This window comes from Caenorhabditis briggsae, assembly GCF_000004555.2.
Source record: "Caenorhabditis briggsae complete genome, chrX, whole genome shotgun sequence".
Classification (NCBI taxonomy): domain Eukaryota; kingdom Metazoa; phylum Nematoda; class Chromadorea; order Rhabditida; family Rhabditidae; genus Caenorhabditis; species Caenorhabditis briggsae.
Window position 1 is genome coordinate 16,943,397 of NC_013491.2, and position 27,537 is coordinate 16,970,933.

Below are 27,537 nucleotides of genomic sequence, written 5' to 3' on the forward strand. Positions count from 1 at the left end.
TCTGGTATTTTGAAGGTTTATCAAATTTGAAATACGTCACATTTTTTAATTTTCCCCTTTCAATTAAAAATTGCGAAAAAATTATTGTGTTTTTTTCAAAATTATATTTCAGCTGTTGAAAATTAGAACAGGCTTTTGAACGAACTCGAGAAAAAGCTACAAACCTGAAATTACTCTCAAATTCCTTTCAAAAAATGATAAAAGCAATTAACAGAAATGATCAAATGTCCTATTGTTCAATAATCGAATTAGCGTCTCTTGTTTTATTTTTCTAGCTTCTTTTTCTTACAATAAGAATACAATCTTGAAAATTCAGAATTTTCAAAAAAACACCCTACCATTCAAATAATTTGTTTCTGTTCGAGAGCTGATAAGCGAAAAAAACTCAAAAAATGTTAAAATGAACACCGGTGTCGCGTTTCCCGATTATTTCTCGCAAACGAAATTCTGATGACGCCGACACATCTGTATTTTCGTTTTCACGCACACACTCGCTTTCTTGTCAATCATCATCGAAACCGGTCGAATTTGAATAATCGGATCGGTCGGACTCTCTGTGATTTGTCAACTCGTGTGTTCAACACATCATTGAGTCAAAGACAATGAAAAACAAAAAAAGCGGCAATGGAAACATATAGGATCTTTGGAATATTATAACTTTTGAGGGGTAATATAAGTTATAAGTTACGCAGTTAGTCAAAAAATGTCTGGGGCATTTGGAAACTCGAAGGTTCAAATTGAAAAAAAAGAATTCGAATTTGTAAAGAAAAACTCACAAAAAACAAAAACTCGATGAAGTGAAAACTTTTGTAAAATTTAGCAAAAAAAATAAGATTTTAGGTTGAAACTTTGAATTTTTGAATTCTCAACGTCTCTCTTTCTCTAGCTTTTTTTCTACACACTGATACTATCTATGACTGGTCAACGTAGAAATAAGGGTAGAAAAATGCAAGGTCACACTTGTAAATTGGCGAAGTCAATGAAAAGTGATTGGAGAAATGAACTTGGTAAAAGAGTGATCATATGGTAGGTATAAGGGAGGCGTAGGAACACACACAAAAAAAGAAAGTTCAATCGGCTACCATTCTGCGCAGGTGTATCGCAATTTGGCGGATAGAAAATAGAGACGACATAGTAAAAACCCACAGAATCAGAGAAATAAAGGCGCCAATTCGGTTGGTGGTTGGAAAACAATGACTGGTAGAGAAAGAGACTCTATTGTATGCCCGACTGCTTTTCTGCCATAGAACTGTTTCACTTGGTCTATGTGTGCATTTTATAATACTGTTGATTGACTCGTCTGTGAGAAACAATAATGATAAAATAGTGCCTGTGCCTTCGTCTTTTCTCTCTTTTTTAAAATATTTTTTCTGTTGGTATTGTTTGTTGATATTTATAGATTTTTTGATATTTATAGTTTTTTGATATTTATGTGATTTTAGGTTTTCGGACTACGGAATGTCTAAGGAACACGTAAAAGTATCCTTGCGGGCCTCGAAGGGAATCACTTCCAGTAATTTTGCGTTATAGAAATCTGATTCTCAAAATGATTTTAAAACCAAACTTTGAAAATCATAGTATCCCGATATTTCGATATTTCCAAAATCTGAATACTCCCAATTTCTCAAATCTCAAACTTTTAAGAATCGGAATATTCTGAAAATTCGAAATTTTAAAAATCGAAATACTCGAAAACTCCAAGATTTAAAAAAATGGGAAATTCCGGAAATTTCGAAAATCGCAGTATTTTGAAGTTCCGAGTTTCAGAAAATTTAAATATTAAGAAATTCTACATTTCTAAAATGGAAAAATCCGGAAATTTTAAAAATTGTAGTTTCCCGAAATTCCGAAATTTTCAAAATTCAAAAGTTCCCAACTTCCGTTTCGAAATTTTTGACATTGCGAAAAATTTCGAGAAAGCCGTTCCATACATCGCTGGCAGTACTGAAAACACTGTAATAAAATAAACCATCAGCTGAGAGCATATATCTGATTTTCTGTGAAAGATACCAAAAAGTGATAAACTGACAAAATATTGCTGATAATATTAGCAATATTTTATCAGTTAATAATTTTTTGATATCTTTTACAGAAATCAAGATAAATTAGCTCAAATTGAAAGGAATTAATCTGTCAGAGTGATTACAGTATATTTTTGAAATACAAAATCAGGAATTCCGTATTTCAGAACTTTGTTTTTTTGTGTACAAGAAAAAAAGAATCGCTATTCTCAATTTTTTCTCGTTTTTTTTATTTTTTCTCTGAAATTAATACTTGGAAATACCACATTCTCAACTTTTTATGGAAAATTTTCAGCCCACCAGTTTCTCACAATTTTCTGATTAATCAAAAACTGAAAGTCAATCTTAACTATACGAAAAAGTTCCGCTCACTTATTCCTAGCAGAATGTTTTTTATTATTTTGCAGCTTGAGCAACTCTGAGTTTTGAAAAGTGGGTAACAATTACTGTTCGTCCAAATTTCAATTTGCTTCTTTTGTATATTTATTCTTAATAACGATGGATTTAACAAAATATATTTATTCAGACACTCAATTAGTAAGAGATCAATTAGCAACAGGAGATCGGAGAAGGTGTCTGAAGATCCGGGAGAATTAGAACATGCGGTGGTACTTACCATCCGCGTCGCTCTCATTCGTGTTGATGGTTGGGAGTTCACTGAAACAAGAAAATTAATGTTAAAACATAGAAAAAAAAATGTAAACAATGTTTCTAAATTCTGATTCTAATTTTCCACTCACATCTCAACAACTGGACCAACCGGTGCGTTGCGGAGCATCACTCCATTAGACTCGTAATCGTGGTCCATGCCATTGTTATTGGCATCCCGTTCATTCTTGCAGATGATCCAGACCGAGAATGCAATCATTCCAACAACAAAGCTGACCCAGATGAAGGTGAAGAAGATTGCGCCAGCGGTCGAGTCAAAGAACCCGTTGATTCGGTTGATTTGGTCCATGTTGAAAGTTGTAGAGACTTTCATGACCGATGTGGCAGTGGTGCTGTTCAAAGCAGCATCAGCCATGATGGGAAAAGAGCAAATTTGTTTCTGGAAATTAGATAATTTTAATGAAACGGGATCTAGCTTAAGAAAATGCTCTCCATGTAGTCAAAATGTATACAAATCGGGAAAATCTTGGCTCAACATCTTCTTCCGCGAATCTGCCGAGAATAAAATGGAAAACGCGGTCGCCGCACAACGGAGCCCATTATATTTTTTATAAGGCACGAGTTTCTATGGCGACTGAGAAGTGTATGAATCCAGAAACTCCGCCCCAAATATCAACAAAAAAGAACTGAAGAAAAGTATTCAAAAGAATGGAGGACCGGAGCTAACTTAAGGAAACTGATTATGCGAATAGGGAGGTTATATGGCGACTGAGACTATATGGCGACTGAGTTATATGGCGACTGAGAAGTGTATGAATCCAGAAACTCCGCCCCAAATATCAACAAAAAATAACTGAATAAAAGTATTCGAAAGAATGGAGGACCGGAGCCAACTTAAGAAAACGGATTATGCGAATAGGGAGGGATGCAGGGGGATAATTGGTTTCGGTTACGACTTTTTTCTTGTGCCGTGGAAGAAATTGTCTCTGATTTTACGACTTGGGATTTTTCCTGGAAAAATTGGATTCTCTGTGGGAGGAAAAAAAGAGGATTTCAGAAAGATTGATGGAGAATTGAAATGCTTTACGTCATATCTTTAACAATTGAAAAGTTTTGAAAGTTAAAAAAAATTCGTGAGCGCAGGTAGAAAATGGCAATCTTTCGAGATAGATTGAAAAATTTACATTCCCAATCTTTTCATGAAAATTTCTAGTTATTCAGCTATTTTCCTAGTTCTGAAATACGCCCTTTGGCCAATTGTTAGTACGGATAACGTAAAAAAACAGTTATCTTTCAGAACTCGACAAATAACTGGATAAGTCGGAATTTTCAAAAAGTTGTGTGAATGCAAAATTTTCACTATATGTCTGTTTTACACTCTCCGAAATTTTCAAAGTGATCGGACACTTGACAGCTAAGCTCCAGGTTCCGGAAAATAGTCAGAATCAACTGAATAGTCAGAATCAACGGTTCTCTCCTGAAACATTCAATCAGCCACAAATATTACCAAAATGTTATAATATTTTTTCCTATTTTTCCAATCTTTTCTTTCATCTTCTCTTTTTATTTCTCAAAAGCCAAAAATCTGGAAACTGCCCATCTGAAAGAATTTTCAACTTCTAATACGTGCTATTTGAAAAAATTGATTTTGACCCGATCGGTTCGATACTTGTTTAGAACACAGTTTTCGGTAGATAGATCAGCAAATTTTCTGACACCTGTCGTTATGAAATAAAACAAAAATACATTAAACTTTTACAGTGTTGAAAATGAGAGACATTGTAACCAAATTGGTAGTCTGGTAAATTTGTAGATTTTGAAAAAAAGTTCTGTAATCAAAAATTGGTTATTCGGGTAGCAGAACCATGATGGATAATAAAAATGAATACAGGGTTTTTCCAAAGGGACCTGAAAAATCAGAACTGCGGTTTCTGATCTCCAAATTCCTTATATCTCTTTCAGTTCACCTTCGTGACCTTTGTCTTCTTTGAATTTATCTATCTTTGATGATTGTAGACTCCAAACAACGACCGAAGACTTCTCCCCCACTTTATCTAGACATTATTTTTTTATTTTCCCCCTGCTTCCCCATTTTTTTATGATCGCTTCTTCTCTTTTTCGCGGAATTGATAATGAGTCAAACTATCTTCACGTGAATGAAATGGAAGACACAGTTCATGGAAAGTCTGTCAGTTCGGGTCCATATCAGGAAATCAGTAACGGGTGCGAAAAAAGTGTGCAATCAATTGTTAATTAGCTTCTGATAAAGATACTGTTTTATCAGCAGTCGATTTTCAAAGAAACACTTAGATTTAATGGTGAATTTTATCAGGAACCCGTGTGAGAAGTTCAGGAAACCATGAAAAATTATATCCAAAAAAGAATTATTTCCTGAGAAAATTCCGATTGTGCAATTATCTGATTAAAATATATAATAAATGTTCGCACGGCATTATACCAAATCGTCGTGGGAAAAATTATATTAATTGAAAAAAGTGGTTGAATAAATCGGATTTTCAGAGCAGAAGAGTTCGATAGCTAACCTGAAGGGAAGAAGGTTAACTGAACAATGCTGGAAAATCAATGAAGACCCTGAAAAATGAGAGCTTGTTATAGTAAAGTCTGAAAAAAAGTGAAATCCGTTCCAGAAGTTTTGAATATCTGTGAAAACAAGGTAAATTACCACATTTCTATCTTATTCTTTGAAAAACAAACCCCTCGGAAGTTTTCGAAAACTACCTTAAATGCTCAAATATAATCTTACTTTGAGTTCAATTATTTTAATTTCTATGCAGATATTAAAAATCTGTAAACTAATAAAATGTCAGAGATGATGTGGTGAACATTTTATTTGTTGACAGGTTTTCGATATCTCTCATGAGAACAGCGATAATTGAGCTCAACGTTAAATTTTAGGCGTCCTGTCTATCACCGGTTTTGTGGTATCTGGGAACAACACAAACATATAAGGCAACTTTAGGTAAATTCAAAAATCTAAGTTCAAGAACGCCCATCCCTAAAAAGACCTTAACATGTCCGCATTCGTCGTTATCAAAAGTACCATAAAACGTCGGTCGAGTCCAAATTCCAACACCGCAATTGCCCTTCCACCTTTACCTCCCTACACGTAGACATTCCATACACCTGAATTACCCATTTTTCACACCTTCTCTGGATGGGGGCTCTTATCATGTTTCCTGGTCATAACAGGCATGCCAATATCACCATCTTTGATCTAACCGCTTTGCCGGGACTCGAACCATACGTGAGTAGCGGTTGAGAAAAAAGAGAGAGAGTGAGGAGAGCAAAAAAAGAAATGAGGGAGGCGTGGAAACTCGTAAAATCCGCGCTCTCTGAGTTTATCAGTTTATCACTATGATCATATTAATAGGCCTGGTGAACGACTTGAGAAGAACCTTTTTCGAGAACTACCTAGTTTCTTTTTCCATTACAACTAACCTTTTCCTTTCTTCTAATTTAAAAATAATTCAGAATCAAACATGGTGAACGAAACGAGGGATTACATCAGTATTGTTATCTTATTCTGTGTGAATTTGGTCAATAATATAGACAGATTTACAATTGCTGGTGTGTGATGATGATGATTTATACCGCAACGTACACAATTCATTCCAGGGGTTCTACCTGAAGTACAGAGCTACTACGATATTAATGACTCAATGGGAGGCATGATACAGACAGTGTTCCTCATTTCTTTCATGATTGCTTCTCCAATTTGCGGTTATCTGGGTGATAGGTAAGAAATGCGAAACCATGGATTACTGTAACCCAAGTTGTTTACAGGTTTAATCGAAAATATATCATGATGGTAGGAATGGTGATTTGGTTGATTTGTGTTTGTGGTTCGACGTTTATTCCTGGAAATGTAAGTTTAATGGATTGGATACTGTAGTCGCAAATATATTTCTTCATTAGTTTCCTTAGTTATCATATTTGAAACAGTTATGATAGGTGCTTCCAAACTCTGGTGCTTGCAAAAAATGCGTGAAATCCCTAGAATCTGGACCTAGTTACTGTTAAACCTGAAATAGAAGGGAACCCACACAGTCAAGTTTGAGCTCAATTATCTCAATTCCTATGAAAAATATCAAAAAACGTGCTAAAACCACTTACAATATTATGGTGAACAATTTCTCAGTGGACAACGTTTTCAGACTTATAACAAGAAATGAGCAAAGACGGCTTGAAATTAAAAGTTAAGATGCCTTACTTTTAGAGGTTTTACGGTAAGGTAATGTTTTACTACGAAAAACAACTTGTTCTTTTTTTGATGGTCTTCATATTTCTCAATTAACACTTTTAGACACTTCTGATTTTTACTTTTGGCTTTAACGATAAAAACTTGATAACGTTGAAAACTTGAATTTGATTTTTTGAACTGCCTAATCATCTCTCATAACATTCGATTGCTCATTTATGGTTTTTAATTGAAACTTCAAAAACACGCGATCCCACAGTTTCTATAAGATCAAAAAGTGTCGATCTGAATTATCGACAAGCTACTTTGCTTCCTCATTGACGCTCTTTGCTCACTTACCAAATTACTGTTAGTCTTTTTTCGCTGATAAAGCCACCCCAATTTTTCACACCTTTCCCTCTGACTCAAGTTTATGGTCGCCGCGGTGCGTTTGATAAAACATTTATTTCAAAGACTCGCCGACAGGAAGAGTTGAAGCTAGAAATGAAAAAGAAAGAATATTGAAAATGAGATTCGTTCAAAGAACAACGCTTTCAGCTCTTCCCTCTATTTCTCGTCTTACGATCACTGGTTGGAATTGGGGAGGCTAGCTATGTGAACATCTGTCCCACCATGATCAGTGATATGTTCACAACGGATAAGCGTACAAGAGTCTACATGCTTTTCTATCTTGCTGTTCCCGTTGGAAGTGGTCTGGGATACATCATCAGTTCGAATGTGGCAAGTCTAACCGGTTATTGGCAATGGGGTGTGCGAGTCACTGGAATCGGTGGTGTCATTGCTTTGTTGGCTCTTCTTTTCTTGGTCTATGAGCCGGAACGCGGAGCTGCAGACAAAGTTGAAGGAAAAGAGTCTGTCAGACGGACGACGTCATATATGAAGGATCTAAGAATTCTTTTGAGATGGTATGACAAGGAAAAATTGGGAAGTTGTGAAATAAAAAAAATTTTCAGCCCAACCTATGTAGTCACTACTATGGGATACACTTGTCTCATATTTGTGAGTGGAACTCTGACATGGTGGATGCCAACTATTATTGAATACTCCGCCGCATGGACCAGAGGATACGCTAGCATTAAACAACTTCCATCATCTTTCAAAAACCAGTTAGTCTCGAAAAATTGAATTTTCTCAAAAAAAACCGTCATGTCTATTTTTCCAGAACTGGTATCATTTTTGGTCTTCTCACAACAGCTGGTGGTATCATTGGAGTACTTCTAGGAAACATCATAGCTCAATGCTTTCTATACGGATGGCTCGGACAATGGAGCAAAACCAAACGTGGTCATTTGATCGCTGCTGGATTGGGAGCAATGATCGCGACGCCTTGTCTACTTGCTCTTTTCACGTTGGGTCATAAAAGTGAAATTCTAACTTGGGTGCTTGTCGGCATCTCGTGTACTGGACTGTGTTTTAATTGGAGTTTGAATGTTGAAGTATTCAATGTAAGGTGCACCAAATGTAAGGTTTATATTTATTTTCGGATTTTTAGCAAGTGGTAGCTCCGGAAAGAAGAAGTACTGCATTTTCATATGTCACATTGGTTTCTCATTTATTTGGTGATGCATCAGGACCATATATTATTGGAGCTGTACGACTTCTTACTACTTCAGAGTCCAAATTTATATATATATATATTTCCAGATTTCGGATAGCATCAAGTCTGGACACGTCGACTCTCCTGAATGGGACTACAAATCTCTAGCTTATGCTTCTTTGTTAGCTCCTTTTATGATGGCTGCTTCAACCCTTTTATATTTGCTGGCTGCAATTCTTTTCAAACGAGATGCAGCTAACTTGGAAAGACAAATGAGTGAGTTCGATCTATTTCGTAATAATCCCTTCACTAAATTTTTTGATTGTGCGTCTTTACCTTCTTTTTTCAGCAAGCCATATAAGAAATGATGATAAAAAAGCGGCGTACTCTCTTGACATCTGGAGCGACGATTGTCTTGACAATACTTCTAAATTCTGATTATAATCTTTTTTTCGATCTGTTTTCTTTCTTTTTTTTTATATTTCCAGTAGTTTCTTCGTCATACTACTTCCTGTCCCTCCTCGTTAAAGTGTCATCATTCTTGTGTTTTTTGGCCTATCCTAAATCTGAAACTTTGATGCCTCCATTCACCGTATTTTCTTGTCTTGTACTACTTTTTTGTATTCTTCAATACATTTTGGTCATTTTGTCGGTTGCAATTAGAGGATTATGTTTAGAGAAGATTCTGGGCACACATAGAGACACAAAAGTCAGAAGATTTCATCATTTCCATTCTTCTTCTTTTTCCACTTTGGTAGTTGTTCCTGTTATGTGAAATATTGTGGTTGTTCCACGGTTTCTCTATGTTTTGTTGCGGACTTCAATGTGATTACCGTAAACACTCTGATAGAATATCCTTAAACCGTCAATTAGTATCCAATTTTCTCAATTCCTGTGAAAGAGATCTATAAGTGGTCAACTGACAAAATTTTAATTATTATTAATGGTCATAATAAGGAAGTGTTTTCAGCAGTTATTGTGAATTCAATTTTATAGTGGTAATTACATTTTACTGAGAAGTAATCAATTGTCAAACTCTTCAAATAATCATCTTTGGATCTAATGATTTTAAAATGAGCTGTCCAAAAAATACTGTCACAGAACCGCCTTAAATACTATCATTTTCAATTAATATTATCTAATTTGGTACGGTTTCCGTGGAAACTTATATAGCAGTGTCCCCACACTTCAAAACCAGCCAAGTTTATCGTGGTTTTTGTGAATATTATTTTCAAAAATTCATTTCCATAGAAACCGAAAAAATGTATTCTTATTTTTTGTTAAACAGTTTTGTTTTGAAAAATGATATAGCTGAAGTCAGAGAACATTGATTTCTATTTTATGAGATTTAAAGTGTTTCAAGGTTCTAAAAACCAATAATTGGACGTCACCTGTAATTTGGACTCAATTGTTTCAATTTCTGTGAGGTATGTCAAAAAGCTGCTAACTACAAAAAGGCTGGCTATATTATGATGAACAATCTATCAGTTGACAACTTTTTCATATCATTGACAGGAGCCAATAAAAATGGCACAAAGCCAAAAGTTAGATGGCCCTTTCACTACAAGGTTTACGGTATTTAACTTACAGATTATAAGGTTTCAAAATAAACAAAATATAGCTATTCGGTTTCAATTCCATTTTTTCATATAATTCAAACGGCACTTCACAGTTTTCTTTGTTTTCAATTGGAAGTCTGCGAGCTGTTTTTTATTCAAGTCCTCCATAAAAACTATATTTTTCATTCCTAATTCAACACAATTTCACGCTTTTCTTACTTTTATTTAAGGTCACATTCTAATCACACTTTTATAAAACCCGAGAGAGAAAAACTGATAGAATTGAAGGTTTCACCCCTCTTTTCGCTCTTCGTTAAACACTCGTCATGCACCAACCCAAGGAAACTCTTCTTATCGATTCGCCTAATCCGCCTTACTCCCACTTCATCAAGTACCGTTTCGATAACCCGACACGTGAACAGTCTCCGTCGACCTCACTTTTTGCCGACAGAAAACGAGTGATGAAAATCCTGGGCGGATTTTCAATTATTCTGATTGTCACTTTTTTGGTCGCCGGGAGTCATGGACAAGTAAGTAGCCTTTTAAAAATGTTTTCATGGAAATTATTTCAGTATCAAATTACTGGATCCCCAACGCAACCAAATATGTTCACAATTAACCCTACTACTTCTCCAGTAAGTTTTAAAATCAATTTTCGGATCACTCAATCTGTTTTTTTTTTCAGAAGGCTCGTACAACCTTAAAAACTGTAAGTAATTTTTGAAATCAAACATATTGAACTTCCAGAGCTGAACAAACGTCACATGTAGCTAATATGTCTAATAGATTCAAATTTACTCTTATTTGTCATCAATACTCATCTTTTCAAGCATCTTATGACTTTGATTAATTTGTCGACGAGAATGTAGTTTGACTGAATTGACATCTAGAAGCTTCTAATGACCGTGAACAAAGGTCTTACAACGATAATTACCGTAATTTGAACGAAAATCATTTTGAGGATTTTCTTCCTTGAAGAAAAACTGGAATTTTTTGATTTTTTAAAAATCCTCTCATTTTGATTATTTTCAGATTGGAAAAGGGTGCACTCTGAATCCCGACGCGACCCCCAAAAATCTGAAACAGTACACTGGAGACATATCTGACGCCTGTCTAGGTATTGTTTTTTCCCTTTATTATCATCAACTTTGATTACAAGTTGCAATGTCATCATGACATCATTTCCAGTGAACTTTTTGCATGCACACACACTGAACTTGTATTTTGTATCATTATCTGAATATTGAAGAAAAAGAAAAGAGGAAAAATCAGTGGTGAAATAGGTTTTCGGCGCGAAAATCGGCTGATAATCCGATCAGGTGTGCACTGCTTAGGTCGTACGAATTTTTTTGGCTCTTTCTGATGTTAGATTCTACAATTACCTTATATTTCCTTATGTTTCAGCTGGAGTTTCGTCGAAATCTTGTGTAACATGGAGGATGACAAATATTGTTCTTCTAAAAGATCCTCAAAAAGTAGATGAGAATTGCGACAGCATAAAACAATTTGTTAGCTCGGTGAGTAAATGGAAAAAAAAAATTTTGAGATTATGGAAATTGAAAAATATTTTCAGACAACTAATTCTTGCGACTTAAAAAGTTCGGTTCAATACGTTTATCCAGGACAAGACAATAGCTGCAGTCCTTTGTTACCAGTAAGAGAGGGACACTGACACAGTACCAGTCAATGAAATATACAAAAACGTGTTTTTCAGTTGATTCTGACCATTTTCAAGAGTCTGGAGCTCGGCTGTCAATTATCGAATCACTCTGAAAATTTTGTATGGTTCCAAACATACCTAGACTCGTGGTTATCAATTTCTGTGTCGCATTCTTTTTTGACCCGATTTTGTACTAGAAATGGGAATAAAAGCAGGTGTCTTTCAGAAATCGGCAAGTAGTTGAAAAATGAGGAGCTTTCAAAAAATTCTATAAGTGCAGAGTTTTAAGTCTAAGTCTGTGTTACACTCTTCAAAGTTTTCACAGTGAACCGACACTTGACAGCCAACTTCCAATTTCTGAAAAAAAAAACTGGAAAATACGTTTTCATATTTCTTATTGACTGGTACTGTAGGAATATCTCATGATTGAAAAGATTTTCAGTTTACCTCAAGCGCTCTGAAAAGAGCCACGTATAACAGCAGCAAGGCTCTGGTGTCAAGCGCTTATATCAATGAGCCTGGTCAACAAATGTTCATTCTTTTGAGCGATGTGGTTTGTTTCAGATTTAATTATCAGATTAATTATTTTTGTGCTGTTTCAGTCGAACTGTGTCACTAGAAACCCAATAATTACTGATGCTGGGATTTTGAACATTTTCACAGACCTATCATATATCGACTTGTGTGAAGATGGATTTTTCATGCAAGATTTCCCCAAAGTTTTGAACAAACTGATTGATGCACAATACATTGTAAAGTTCTTTTTTTTGAATCAGAATTTGAAGGATTCTCAAAGTGAGTATTACTCCAGCACTAGACGCCATTACCGAAAGATACTTTTTTCAGGTTTAGTGGAAAACGTGCTCGCTGGATGTAAATACTTAAATCCAAAATGGTGGTGTGAAATTGTCGACATGAACCTTGAAAAAGATGACACCAAAGAGTTTCAAATTTGTCTTGCTGAAAAAGAAAAGAGCGATTTTGATTGGCGTAAGTAGACTGTAGATTAGTCAGCAAGTATTGTTTGCTCATTTTAGATGTTACAGAACTTTTGCTCATTATTGGAATTCCGTGCGTGAGTTTGACTATTTGTTGCATCGCATTTTTTGTATGCTGTTTGAAATGCGCCAAACTGAAAATGGCAATGATGCGGATGAATGTTTTCTCGAATGAGCATAATGCTGGAACAATGGAGTTGCGGAAGAAATGGTTGGGAAAACGAAAAGGGATAATGAAAGATATGGAGATGGGAAGTTGCAAAGAACTGTGAGTGAATTCCGAAGATCTCTAAAATCAATAACAACTTATATTCAGAAACAAGCCACCTGGATGGTCACATTTTGCTTCGGCTAATAATTATATGGATATTCAAGCCCTTGCAAATGCCAACAAGTAAGCATACAGTAGTCCAATGAAATATTTATTGAAAAAAATTGTTTACAGAAAAGACATCTGGGAGATCGACACTAAAAATCTATTGGTTCAAGAAGACCATCTTCTCGGAAACGGAGCATTTGCCAATGTTTTCAAAGGAATTGTGAAAGGAAAAATTCCACTTTTAGTTGTCAACAATAGTTTGAATATGATAGTTGAATCAGAGAATAATGGCGGTCACTTCGAAGCAGCTGTCAAGAAACTTCCTGCTCATGCCGATGAACAGAATCATTTGGATTTCTTTCATGAAATTGATTTTATGAAGAGGCTGGGACATCATCCGCATGTTATCAGTATGCTTGGATGTGTGTCAAACCCATATGAGCCGTTGATAGTGGTGGAGTATTGTTCCCGTGGCGATTTACTGAAATTTTTGAGGAGACATAAGGATTATGTGCTCATGGTATATTTTTTTTTTCAATAGTAGCCTGGCCGAATTACGACTTCCAGAACAAAACCGATGATTGCCCAATTGAAGCTGATATGTGTCTTCGTATAAAAGACCTCGTCTCTATTGCTTGGCAAGTTGCTGATGGAATGGCTTACTTGACATCTAAAAATTTCATTCACCGAGATTTGGCAGCTCGAAACATTTTGCTAACAAAAAGTCTTACAGCAAAGGTATGTATCAATTTCCTGCTTTCCTCGTCTACTTTTTTCAATCTCACAGATCAGTGACTTTGGTCTATGCCGGTATATGGATTCAGCATTATACACCGCGAAAGGAGGGCGTCTTCCCATTAAATGGATGTCTGTTGAAGCATTGAAACTGTACGAATTCTCCTCCAAAAGTGATGTTTGGTCGTTTGGAGTGTTACTATTTGAGATTTTCTCAATGGGCGATGTTCCATATCCTACTGTTCAACAGGTTGACATGCTTGAACATTTGTTAGCAGGAGGACGATTGTCGCAACCAATAAAGTGTCCGAATGAGATGTAAGAAATACAAAATAACTGGTTTTGATAAAATTTGGTAGCTTACAGTTTCTCCGTTATGCAAAAATGTTTTGCTGAGGATCCAGATCATCGTCCAGAGTTTAATGAAATACGAGGGGAAATTACGGTGATGCTAAATTTGGATGATGAGAGTTATGGATATTTGAGTGTTCAATCAGAAGGTGGTCCAAAGTATACATCACTGACCATGCAGGATTCAAAGGTATAGTAGTGGAAGAAGAAATAATTGAGAAACAATTTCGCTTCATTGATTTTATGCTCGAATTTTGATACAACATTCGAGAATGAAGTATTTCCAAAACGATTTTGGTGTTGAGTTTTCGAACTTTTTCTCTATCAAATTTGAATTTTCTTGGCTGCAAAACTTCAGAAAATAATTAAAATAGCCGGTTTTTGATATCCAAAAACATTTTTTTTTCAGTGGATTTTGCCCGTTTCTAGTTTGGAGATTGGCTGTCGAGTGTCCGACCACTTTGAAAATTTTAACGGGTTAAAAACCAACCTAGATTTATAACTTTTTCACAGAATTTTTTGAAAATTTCACAGAATTTTTTGAAAATTCTCAGTTTTCCAGCTATTAGCCGACTTCTGAAACACAAACTATTTTGGCCCTTTTTTGTACAGAAAACGTAAAAAACAGGAGACTTTCAGAAATCGGCAAATAGCTGAAAAACTTTAATTCGTGAAGAATTTCTGCGAAGGGAAATGTTTCAATCTAGGTCTGTATTACACCTTCACAACTTTTTAAAATTCTCGGACAATTGACAATCGAGCTCTAGACTCCTGAAAATGACCGAAGAACACGTTTTTGTATACCTTATTGACAGATACTAAATTTGGCTGTCCTGCAGAGTTTCAAGTTCTCATCTTCAAATATTTTTACTCTATTTCAGGAAACTGCACCATGTCCAGCCAAGGAAATTCTCAAGAATTAGATGAAGATGGAGACTACGATAGTGGATCTGAGACCCACTCACAGAGCCCATGTGCCAAGCTAGATCAGGTGCTCACTGAAAGATTTGGTGAGCAACAGTCTCAGGAAATCAAGCAAATCTTCTGTGAAATAACTTCAAAATCTATCAAAAACAAAATCAGTCGTCAGTCGGGCACCAGCAGCTCTCATCGTTCATAATTTCCACAAAAATCCCTCATATGCAGTTCTTCTCTCGATCTCTTCCTACTTTTCCTACTCGTACACAAACCAAAACTGTTGTCAGTCCCTCATTCTTTTTTTTTATGTTACATGTGTTGAATGAGGTACTGTTCACGATAAGCTCGCTTGCATTCTTTCTCGTTGACTCATCATGGTCCATATAAATATATTACTTTTTTTTCTAATGAAATAGTGTGCATTATACAATTTTTTTGTGTTGGATTGAATCAGATGATTCACCTGGGAGGCAGTGTATATGAAACATACGACGAGTTGAACAAAACGCCGGAAATTCTGAAATTTATTCACAAACATGCATTCAGAAATGTTCTACTTGGTTTTTCTAGCGCTGGTTGTCTATGGAGCGGCTGAAACAACAAGTGTAAGAGGATCAGTTCATTGCCCATTTGCTAGAAAAGCACCGCCACCATTAGTCATGTTGATGGAAGAAGATTTTTCTGATGGTGAGTTTGTCAGACTCCCCGAAAATGGTCGAAATAGCCGAAAATTAACAGAAGTATACGTTTTCGTATGACTCATTGGCTGGTACTTTAATTATTACTTCCTCTAGTTGAAGCCAACCCTAACCGTCAACTATGAGCTCAATCATCTCAATTTATGTAAGCGATATCAAGAATCTGTCAATCGACAAAATGTTTGTGATAATATCACCAATATTTTCCCGGCTAACAAAATTTCGATATCTTTCACAGGAATCAATATAATCAAAGTTGACGATTTTTATGGGCTTCTATTAGCCGAAATATGGTAGTCATTGTATTCTCAATACTTTTAGTATTCCTCCTTGACTGGTTTGACACTGATGATTTCCTCGACGAGACCCGAGTGGAATACGGAGAGCACTTCACTCTAGACGGCAGCGAAATTGAAATATTCAGCACCGAGCCATATCTTCTCATCATCCATAGTTGCTTTGTAAGTGTCTTCTCTTTCCTACCCACTAATACTAATCTTGAGACAAAAGAGGATTCTCCTCTCTCTTCTCGCTAAGACCCACTCTCGTAATGAGTCCTCTAAATTCCAAGTGAATGAGAAGAGCGAAGGAGCAGAATTGAAAACAGATGCGTCCATGAATCTAATTGCAGGGCGCTCCAAGACAGGATGTTGTAGATTTGTCAGATTTTTCACCAAATCCCATGGGAATCATACACCTCGGACACATTGTTCTAACTGTTAATGGGTACACTTTGAATCCAAGCCAACAACGAATTCATTAATTATATTGTTCAAATTGCTCCCTGGTATCAGTATGTTGCAATATGTTGTAAAATGAAAAGAGTGTCGGCGTCTGCATTCTTATCTTGAGCATACAAAAATTTTTTTGTGTTAAGTGAACAAAATTATTGAGAATTACACAAAACATATGGTTTTAGAATTAGGTACCTACAGTTTTCTTTCAGGATTTTTTTTCAATTGATTTTCGAAGTTTAAAACATACCTAGGTGGAACACTTTCCGTTCAAAGATCTTTTTTGAAAAATCTCAATTTTTCTGTTGTTTGCCCATTTCTGAAAAACACCTGTTTTTTCATGTTTTCAGTACAAAAACGGGCCGAAAAAGTGACTTTCAGAAATCTGCAAATAACTGAAAAACTAGGAATTAAAAAAAATTCTTTCAATGCAAAGTTTTCAATCTATGTATGTTTCACGCCCTCCAAAGTATTTAAAGTGATCTGAGACTTGAAAGCCAAGCTCCAGATGCCTGAACATTACCGAAAATCAATTGAAAAATACGTTTTTGTACCTCTTCAAGACCAGTACTGTAACTCGTGTCTTTCTCCGAACTACTTTCTCTATTTGCAATAACACGGTTCATTGCTCATAAGCCTTTTTGATTGCCTTGAAACCATTTCTCTTGTCCTCTTTTCTCTCCCGAACAACAACAACAACAATTTTGAGGTCATTTCAATGTCGGTGAATCACCTGACACGAGTTTTGAGAAAAAGTAAAAGAAGAAGAGGAGGAAAAAAGAAAAAGAAGATGTAAGTGACCGATAATTTACAGTATATGTAGGGTTTCGTGTATGTGACCGGTGGTGTACCGGGGCAACTGATTTGTATCTTTCTTCTTTTCACTATCTCCTGTCTTGATCATCTTGTTTTCATCGTTCCTCGGTGTCTGACGTAAAGAAGTCGGAGAAGTTGCGAAAAAGAAAATTGAACTGGACCAAAATAGAAAGATGAAAAGGTCGAATGCAACATTTGAACAGACGTCAGACAAAAAAGAAATTGGAGAAAACTTTTTTTTATGAAAATTGGCTATTTGAATATTTAAAGTACGATGAAATATACAAAAACACGCTTGCCAGTGGATTTTTGGCATTTTCAGAACCTAGATTGACAAATTTGCACAATCATAATTGTGCAATCCAGGTGTCTTTTAGAAATCGGCAAATAGCTGAAAAACTGAGAAATTTCAAACCATTCTGCGAATTCGAAGCTTTCAATCTAGGTCTGTTTTACATTATCTGAAGTTTTCAATATGATCGGAAACTTGTCAGCCGAGCTTCAGACTCCTAGAAATGCTCAAAATCAAATGAAAAATACGTTTTTTTCAAGTCTGATTGACCATTACTGTAGTAGCATAATTTCTTGGAACTTTATCGGAACAAAACTGATGATTTCCCTATTGAAGCTGATCTGTGTCTTCGTATAAAGGATCTAGTTTCTATCTTATTGACTGGTACTGTAAGTTATCTGCAGTTCCATGTATGAAAGTTAGACGGAATACACCAAAATGAGCTACAGGAATACGTCAGGTATACTGTAGTCTCAGACAACAGGATTCCCTGCCTTTTCGAAATCACCAGTAGTTTGTTTCGATTATCTACGGATCTCAATTTATCTCCTTCAATATCACTCGAGCTTTGATCACTAATCGTTCTCTTTCTTTTTGAACTTCTCTTCCCATTGTATGCTCAGCGCTCCAGTGATTCTCTCTTTGATCCTCTCTCCATGCGCTGTTTCCGTCTGTCTCCTTAAATCATTGTGACGGCTCTTCTTCAATTAGCGGCTTTTCCCTCATTTTCTTCGTAGTACTAGTCCCCGGGCTCATCTTGCAGATGGTGTTCTTCTTCCACCACATCCCTCGCCCTCCACTTCTATTTCTTCTTCTTCTTCTTCCTCGTCCCCATCTGCTCCATTCCCCTGCTATACAACTCGTGTTTCTTACGAATCTTGGAACCGGGGTGTGTGTCCCTGTGGCGTATGTGAAGCCGTTTGGATTCAAAAAGAGGACAAACGAAAGTGGGTGAAGAAGGCGGGAAAGGAGGGCCCCCTTCTGCATACTAGGACCAATTCGGAATTGAAAATGCATGCGAGAAATGCACTGGGTTCAACTGATGAGGAGTGAATCCGAGTATATGTATATGGAAATGAGTCACTCACTTGCACAGGAACAATTTGGAATTCATTAGACTTCTAGATTAGTTGGTCCCCTCAAAACGTAATTAGCAAGACTAATTTTCCACGAATCACCTGAACCGAAAATATTGAATACTGGTTTTGACTCATAACTTATGAGTTTTATTTGATTTGGCAGGACAAAAGAAACGTATAGCAGATGATTATGTTGGAATTGAAAATATTAATATGATTTGTCAACCGAGGATTGAATTAGGATTGGTTTTCAGGTTATGTGATCATTGAAAAAATTTACTAGATCTGAAATTAACATACTTTCAAATTAATGAAAACAATTTCATAGTACACAGTAATAAAAAATACAAAAACGGAAATTTAAGTTGATTTTAACCATTTACAGGAGTCTGGAGTTTGGATTTCCAAGTGTTGGATTACTTTGAAAACTTTGAAGTATGTAAAACAGACTTAGTCTAAAGATGTTGTATTCACAGAATTTTCAGAAAAATACTTGTTTTTCAGCTGTTTACTGATTACTAAAAGACACCTGCTTTTTTTGTTTTCTGTACAAACAAGGTGTCTTCCAGAGTTTGGAAAATAGCTGAAAAACTTGCTTGTTTCAAATGCTGCGAATGCTAAGTTTTCAATTCAGATCTGTTTTACACCCTCCAAAGTTTTCGAAGGAATCCGAAACTTAACAGCCGAGCTCCAGCCAACTGAAAATGGTTAAAATGGGACAAAAATCAACTGAAAAACAAGTTCCTGTATATTTTATTGGCCGGTACTGTAGAACTGTTGGCATAAAATTTGTTCTACTAGTTAGTCATCTGAACTGGTCGACTGGTTTCTAAAAACTGTAAATGTACAGTTTGTTCACTCCAGACCCTTCAATTTTTCAACCCGCTACCCTCCATTCTTTGATTCATTGACCAAGACAAACTGTTTTGGTTCAACTCGTTCTCTCTCTCTCTCTCTCTCTCTCTCTCTCTCTCTCTCTCTCTCTTTTCCCCAAACCCGGTAAAAAGTCTCTCCCGACAAACTGGCAACACTTTTAATCGTGTGCTTTTTCAACTCGATTGTCCTTCTCCCGCCTAACCGTCGCCGACTGTTCTGTTTGTTCTCCCAACTATCCTCTCCTCTCAACTTTGTTTCTTTCCCTTTGCCCTTTTAGAAAAAAGTGTCCAATGTTGCTCTTTTGTGGTGCATTTCCTAGCCTTCCCATTCTTTGGTCCCATGTGCCCACCGATGATAACAGTTAGATGTAAACATTTGCACCATTGAGTCTCCTTCCCGTCATATGCCCCATCGTCCCTCAAAATGTTCCTGTCCTCTCCCCGTTCCGCTATGCTATTTCTTTTGTGTCAAAAACTTTTTGGCAAGCTGCCAAGTTGTTCACTTGGGACTGAATGCGGTACGCAGTCGATTCTCAGAGGAAGCAATACGGGTGCCATCTGGGTATTGAGATGAGGCACAACCGGAACTGGATCCCCTGAGAACAGAAACTGATGTTCCGTTCCAACGTACCGTGTCGGCCTTATTGATGTCGTGGAGGGGCTCGGCAGAAAAATATACGGGTATATCTATTCACTGTGTAGTATACCACCATATTTTCCGCCGAGTCCCCCTTTGTGACGATTCAATTTTGGCGCGGACTAGATCAGAAAGAAGCACATTTTTAAAGGCGATCGTTGACTCGATACATGGAATCACGGGTACAGCAGCTTGACTTCGTGTACAAAACGATGTCCAGGTTCGAGTCAAAGATCAGCTCGTGCTCATGACTTTCTGAGGAATAATTAGAATACGGTAGGAATAAATAAATCAGGAAGCACCGCCTTTTGCGACGATCCTTGGCTCAGATATGAGAATACGGGTACAGGGAATAAGTATCGTGTACACGTTTGCTCATATCCCAGCCAAGGATCGGCTTAGACGTCCTGAAGAATAATATAGGGCAGGAAAGGGAAGAATGAGGAGAGATCAGAAAGGCGCGTTTCCACGACGATCCTTGATTTGGAAGTTGGAAGTACGGGTACAGGACTATTTTGCTGTATACGAACGATATCCAAGTTCCAGTCAAGGATCGGCTCACGCTTTGCCTTCTTGATGAATAGTAGGGTGGGGGAGGGTGATAAGGGGAAAACGATCAACGGCAATCCTTGGCTCGGATATAAAAATACGGGTACAAGTATTCACTGGATTCATGTACACACGTTCTTTTTATATCCTAGTCAAGGATCACCTAGCGCTTTAGAAAAAGTTGGGGAGATGGACGAACGGAGCGGAGAGAGGGGAGAGGACAACCGCTCGCTGGTGCGTTTGTCAGACTGAATGAGCAGCCACGCGACCCGAATCGAGAGGGTGGTAGAGAGACACACACCCCCGGTCGGACGCTTCGCCGTCTCGCAACTCTCCGCCCATTTCAATACACTCTCGGTCGCGCCTCGGGGCATTTGGTCTGTACATCACGTGAAAGCGGCCCTCCCGTCTTCTTATTGTACGTTTTGGAAGGAGGCGGGACTTTGGTTGCGGGGCGAGGTCCCATTCCGTTCCGCCATCCACACGTTCAAAAAGCACACGCCCCCTAGAATTGAGAGTAATAATGAGAGGGAATGGATAAGAGAAAGAAGTAGACGGACTTGGCAGGACTTGGCGCAGAAACGGAAGCGTTCAGAGGAATCGGGGAGAGAATAAATGAGGAGACGATTACTTATATGAAGTGGCAAGTCTAGGAAGAGATGAAAGACAGATATCATGATAGGATTTGAGTGTAGACACGTTGATAAGCCATCGGAACAGAGATACCTTATTTGGTCTAGGAAAGATAGCCCAAGAGAAGATGGAGGAATCCAACAATAATTGTAGATAAAATTCAGAAAGACGAGACCAACAGTTCATTTCAGGGCGAACGTAGAATGCAAAATTGGAAGAAACCGTAGTTTCGGATGAAATCAAAGAGTTGATATCTCAGTATCATCTGGAACTAGTTTGAGACCTCGCCTTAAAGCAGGAAACATAGCAAAAGCAAACAGGACAAATTTGATTGAACTTATGGAGCTTTTTGAAACAAGACAAGACATAATTCCTGATATTTGGAAATTTTTAGCGGGTTGATTACAATAGTCGTATTTTCTTTCATAGAAATCGACGCTGTACAGGCCCTTTGAGCCTGATTATCTCGGTTCCTACGAAAGATATTCAAAATTTGTCAACTGATAAAATATTGTTGATCTTATGATAAATATTTCATCAGTTGAAGATTTTTTGATTTCTTTTGAAAGAACAAAGGTAAGGGAGCTCAAAGTGCACGGATAGGGTAGGTTTCTATTAAAAAAATAGGTAATATTTGGCTTAAAAGGATATTTCACTGGTTACAGTAACATTTTCCGCTTGATCTCAAAGTGCAGCATTATCAACTGTTTTTTATGCTCGTGATTTTCATGCTTATGAGATTCAACGATTTCCGGGCTGACTCCGGTTCACATGAACTATGAGATGACTCATGATTTCCGTATTGAATGCACTTTTTAGCAGTCCTTTCTCAGAACCGCTGAGGATGAAGCCAACTTTTAAAAGTTTCAGATTTTCCGGTGTCAATATCCGGTTTCAAAAAATTTAAAAAACATTTTTGTAGGAAGAACATTAAATCAAATAGAATCACACACGAAACAAACTTAGTCACCGTAATCACTCTAATGGAACGTCACCCAAACCATCATACTTGAGCCAATATATCTTATTTTCTGTGAAAGATATCAAAGAGTAGTCAACTGACAAAATTTATATCATAAAGTCTTGAACATTTTATCAGTTGACAAGTGTTTGATGTCTCTCACGGGAATCGAGATAATTGGATTCGAAGTTAACGTATAGGTTGGTCTCTCATTAGATTATTTGCTGTAGTTACTTGGTTTTAATTTAAAAAATTTTTTTTTATTCAGTGAATGAACGAGCTTGAAATGGTGTTCACATTTCTTGAAAATTTCCAAATAATGAATGTTTGTTCTTCTATTTTTTTTTATAAAATCCTGATTGAATATTGAATGATGTTACTTAATATGAACTCAACAGTATTCCAAGCAACAGGCGTTCATTCATTTCCGATTGTTCTAATTAAACGTTTTTATCAATTTTACAGCACCATGCCATTTCTCCAATCTGTCTCATCTGTTGTTTCCTACCAACGTTCCATCCAGAATGTACCTTTCCATTAATATATCCATCGCAATTATACTGCTAATCTTCTTCTGGTTGGAACTCCCCTTCCGAAAGCGTTCCGTAATGACCTGGCACGAACTGGTACCACCTGCTTAAGACCGCCCCCGCCACGCAATCCAGCAATTAAATATGTCTTCAAATGACCGGATTACGTCTATAGGTTGCCCTCGTTTTGTGCTCCGCGGGTCCGCCGCTCATTACGAGAATGTGTCTGTGGTCGAAGGATCGAAAGAGCAGATGTTCCGTTCGTTGCGTTTCATCAAGGTAAAAGCTTGCCAGAACATATATGGTTGTTTGAGATTGAAGACATAATAGGGCTTGCTGGGGGAATGGAATTCGTTTTGATGTGATGAGAGAAAATGAAATGAGACAGACGAAAGAAAGTAAAACTAATCGGTTCGTTTCTTATCATTGGTTCGGGAATGATGAGAACGACGGAATAGACAAAGAACGTCCATGTTCGTTTGTTTTCTATTCAATCTTCTTCTCTGTCTAATAGTTCAACAAGAAGACAAATCAGAATTTTGGGAAGAGATGGTGTTAAGAAAAATATGTTTCTTCAACATTTATGAATCATTATAATGTTTTCAGGCATTTTCGGTATTTTCCGGGAATCGTGAAACTTTGGAAAATTAAATAAATGTAAATTAAAAACCCAGATTACACAGGTCAATCAGGTTTCAGCAGTTAAAACATCTATGGGAATCAGCAAATTGAACAGAAAACTTACTTAAAAGACCAGGGCCCAGCCCGAGCCATTTTTTTTAATATTTGAAAAAACCTGAAATTTCAGAAATTTTTCGAGCATTCTCCAAGAAAAAATTTGGATTGGAAGCACTCCGTTCTTTGTATTTTTGATGTGGTCGACGTTTTCAATCTTTTTAATGTCTCTGAAGACTTTCTGAAAAGACAAAAAAGCGAACTAGTGGAAACCGAAGCCCGATCCGAGAAAATTCAAAAAAAATTTTTTTTTTCAGGTTTGATCCTACATTGAGTCTCAATTACCACACTTTCTCTGATGGATGCTTACCTAAAGCGTCAACTTCTGAGCTGATTCATCTCCATTTTTGTGAAAGTTATCAAAAATTTGTCAACTGATCAACTGTTTATCATAATATCCCCTATATTTTATTAGTCAATAAGTTTTTGATACCTTTTACAGAAATTGAGATAATTGAGCTTGACGGCTTGGGTCAGCTCCGATTAGTGGAAATACGCTATTTTAGATTGACACGTCATCTCAAAATTTGGAATTTCTTTGGTTGCTTCTTCCAGAAAAGGATGTCTACAACTCGAGAAACAACTTTTTTAGTTTCTTCTCACGAATTTTATGTCTGATTACTTTTCATGCCATGTGTTTCAGATTTGCCCTCTCAATATTCCTGAAATCTTTCAATTCTCCTTTTCAAATTCTTTTCAGATCTTTTAAGACTGTCTTCTTTTGATAGTTATATTTTTCGAGAATGCCTAATCTCCCCATTTCCCAAAATTCTTTTTCAAATCTGTAGATAATACTCTTCGGATTGAAGTCTTGTATAAAGCTCTCATCTCTCTTGTCTTTAATTCCTTTCCTCCGTCACATTCTCATCCTTTAAGCTACCCATACTAATTTCTACTCCTATGCTCACGTATAAACACGTGATGATGATGGTGGTGGTGGTATTAATGGTGACCAATGGAGATGGCGATGGCACATTCTCGAAAACATGTTTACTATTGGCACACAAGACACACACACACACACACGTTGAATAGAAAAATAACGTGGAAAAAATGGAGTTGGAGGGGAACTAACGAGTTGAAAAAAAGCGGGAAATTCATTCCAAATTAACAAAAACGTACCGGCTGAGAGTCAGGGGGCGAAAACAACACGGAGGGGGAAAACACAACTTGGCGGTAGGGTACCGGGAACCGAGACTGTAAACAATCAGCTTCTAGACGTGTGGGTGTAATAACTGTTATTGTTTTTGCAGTGGTATTTGGTTTGTCAGACACCGCTAGGCGGCATTTTTCAGAAAAAGAAAACTGGAATTGGAGGATGGTACACCTCAAGTTGGGAATAACAAGAATGTGGGCATTGAAAAAACAAAAATTTGGTGATAACCAGATATTAGATATTAGCTTGAAAGTGGGAAAGCAAAATTTATGAAGCAAGGGGTTTGATAAAATTTTGATGAATAAGGAAACTTGGGAATTTACAGTATTCCACAAGTTTTGCAAAAAGGAAATCATACCGTATTTGCTACGACAGAAGCGGAGTCTACACGCGTTGAACTCATTTATCTCGGTTTCTACAAACGATATAAAAAATTAGTCAACTGATAAAATATTAGTGATGTTATGATAAATAATTTATTGATTAAAAAAATTTGTTACATTTCTCACAAGAAACAAGATAATTAAACCTAAAAGTTGATGGTTTGGGTGAGTTTCTATTAGAGTAAATACGGTATGCAAAATCAGATTTTACAATTAACAGTTTCTATGAATGTTAGGAGAAACAAATCACGAAAAGCTAGAGAAAAACTATCATGCATGGACTGTTAAGAGCCAAAATGGAAAGTTTCAGATAATCAAACAAAATACACTGTGAACACTCTAACATCCAAACCGTCTACTTTGACCTCACATATCTCATTTTCTTTGAAATATATCAAAAAGTGCTCAACTTACAAAGTGTTTAAAATAATGGCAGCAAAATTTTATCTGTTGACAACTTTTTGATATCTCTTACAAAAACTGAGATAAATTGGCTCAAAGGTGAAAGATAGAGAGTCATTCTCTCAATGCTTAAGGTAATTTAAAACTTAAAAGCGCAGTAAACGAACTCACGAACTAGGTAGGCATTTTTGTAGTTCTTGACATTCAGTTTATTTCATTCCCAAGAAGTATCCAGTCAAGTTGAAAAAGATTAATCTTATTCATGATGATCAGAGTACATAAAAATCTAATGTGCTTCCGGATTCTTCATAGGAAAAAATATGAAATCATCTCGAAAACTTTATAAAACATTCATGCAATAGTGAACTTTCAGAAAAACAAGAACTGGAAACCCTAAATTATGTGTTATGCCTACTTCCGCCAGTTTCGAAACTTGTTTTTATCAAAACTTCCTTCAAGCTAGGTTTGTAATGTTTTCAGTTCTGAATTCTCTCTAGCTTACATCATTGTTTATAGACTACATTTCAATATAAAAACTGTCTCAATTTCGCTAAATTTTTCTGGATTTTCATAAACATCAAAACTTGTCATTTGTAAAAAAAACGACTCTAGACATGCTCTTTGCTCTGTTCAGGCACAAATTAAAGTCAGAAGAATTTCCGAACCGATTTTCTAGTGGGGTTGTCGCTTCTGATTCTAGTCAGCAGCGGCTCCGACGGCTTACTACAATTTTATTGTCAGAAAAATCTCCTTTTCCGAATATCTCGTGCTGCTTCTTACATTAGTATTGATTCTCTTAAGCTTCTTCGTTTTTTTAAATTAATTTCTGTGTTGGGAATAAAGCTGAAGTGTAGTTCTATTGGATTAAAAAAAATATTTTTTTTGCGGTGTTTTGATACTTTCGAATGAGCTGATTCTGATTTTATTTTTTGAATGACGTAATTCATTTTCAGGTAAAAATACCGTATAAGCTTGAATAGCCCAATCTATACGTAAACTTTGAGCTCAATTGTCTCAGTTCCTATCAGAGATATCGAAAATTTGTCAACTAATAAGAAGTTCTTCATAATGTCACCAACATTTCATCAGTAAACAAGTTTTTGATATCTTTCGAAGGAACCGAGATATTTGAGCTCAAAGGGCGCGTTTGAGGTGTTCTTGCATTTATGGTTGCTATACAATAACAATTTTCAATTAAATTTTCACAGAATTATGTGAAGATATCTCTAAAGAGTATAATACATATAGTTTGTTTTTGAGTTTAAGTTCTTAAAAGATATTACGCTTTTTGTTTTCATTCAAAGAAACACAAGTAGGTGTCAAATCAAGACATTTCAACACACAAACATCGTTACGAACTATACCTATTTTAGCATAAAATCCTTTTCCGATAATGCTGAGTAGGTATTTCTAATGAAAACATACTTCTAGTGACCTTTAGTTGCAGAAACTATAAATTGGTGAACTATGTTGCAAAACAAAACTTTTTGGAATGAGGAGTGATCAAATTTCCAACATTTTTTAGAAAATGTGCAAGATCCTCCCTTAGCAAGTTTATTAGAATAATTCCGGACATCCGGACAGCATCAGCACATAAACATTACTTGGAAAAAAAAGTCCAATCGGATTCCTCACGTGCACTGCTTTTTGGTGCTTCTTTCTTTCCTTTTCCCACTAGTGCTGAATCTCTCTGAAAACTCATTATTTATTCGCCATCCACACTTCTCCCCTGTTTTAAGAAGCGATGTCCTTCGTTTCAAAATGGAGCCCCTTTTAACAAAACTAATAAGGTGGGTTTAGCCAACTTCCATTTTTTCATTTGTTTTTTTTTCTTTTGTGTTGTAGAAACTAGAACACAAAAAAAAAAAACTTATCAGAATAAAAATGAGAAGCACACAAAAAAGAACGCTCGTGACGCACTTTGACAATGAATAATGAACATCTGAAACCGTTATGCAACTTCCATATGCCATTTTTTTGTTCTGAGCCCAAAATAGATGGTGCACAATAAAAACAACGTCATCAGAATCTTCCTTTTTTCAAAAGTTTAGGAATCCTTATCTACTAATTCTCCCCTTTTTCTCTTTTTGATACCCTTTAAAACTCTCCACGACCTCCCAATGCACACTAA

The 27,537-nt window shown here is 36.4% G+C and overlaps 3 protein-coding genes across 3 annotated transcripts; 2 read left to right on the forward strand and 1 right to left on the reverse strand.

Annotated features, from left to right (window-relative positions):
* Positions 1 to 2,614: 2,614 nt before the first annotated feature.
* Positions 2,615 to 3,045, reverse strand: CBG05237 (the record flags this gene model as incomplete). Its single annotated transcript, XM_002645508.1, has 2 exons — positions 2,615 to 2,678; positions 2,762 to 3,045. 2 exons carry the CDS (start codon positions 3,043 to 3,045, stop codon positions 2,615 to 2,617), a joined length of 348 nt encoding a protein of 115 aa, XP_002645554.1.
* Positions 3,046 to 6,130: 3,085 nt separating this feature from the next.
* On the forward strand, positions 6,131 to 8,824 carry CBG05238 (the record flags this gene model as incomplete). Its single annotated transcript, XM_002645509.1, has 9 exons — positions 6,131 to 6,218; positions 6,267 to 6,387; positions 6,435 to 6,516; positions 7,387 to 7,754; positions 7,803 to 7,955; positions 8,012 to 8,294; positions 8,342 to 8,440; positions 8,494 to 8,662; positions 8,736 to 8,824. 9 exons carry the CDS (start codon positions 6,131 to 6,133, stop codon positions 8,822 to 8,824), a joined length of 1,452 nt encoding a protein of 483 aa, XP_002645555.1.
* Positions 8,825 to 10,271: 1,447 nt separating this feature from the next.
* CBG05239 lies at positions 10,272 to 15,128 on the forward strand (the record flags this gene model as incomplete). Its single annotated transcript, XM_045240380.1, has 14 exons — positions 10,272 to 10,580; positions 10,978 to 11,062; positions 11,350 to 11,462; positions 11,519 to 11,599; positions 12,048 to 12,158; positions 12,208 to 12,400; positions 12,452 to 12,595; positions 12,652 to 12,871; positions 12,920 to 12,997; positions 13,049 to 13,392; positions 13,428 to 13,660; positions 13,710 to 13,975; positions 14,024 to 14,198; positions 14,850 to 15,128. 14 exons carry the CDS (start codon positions 10,272 to 10,274, stop codon positions 15,126 to 15,128), a joined length of 2,631 nt encoding a protein of 876 aa, XP_045092886.1.
* Between the last annotated feature and the right edge of the window lie 12,409 nt (positions 15,129 to 27,537).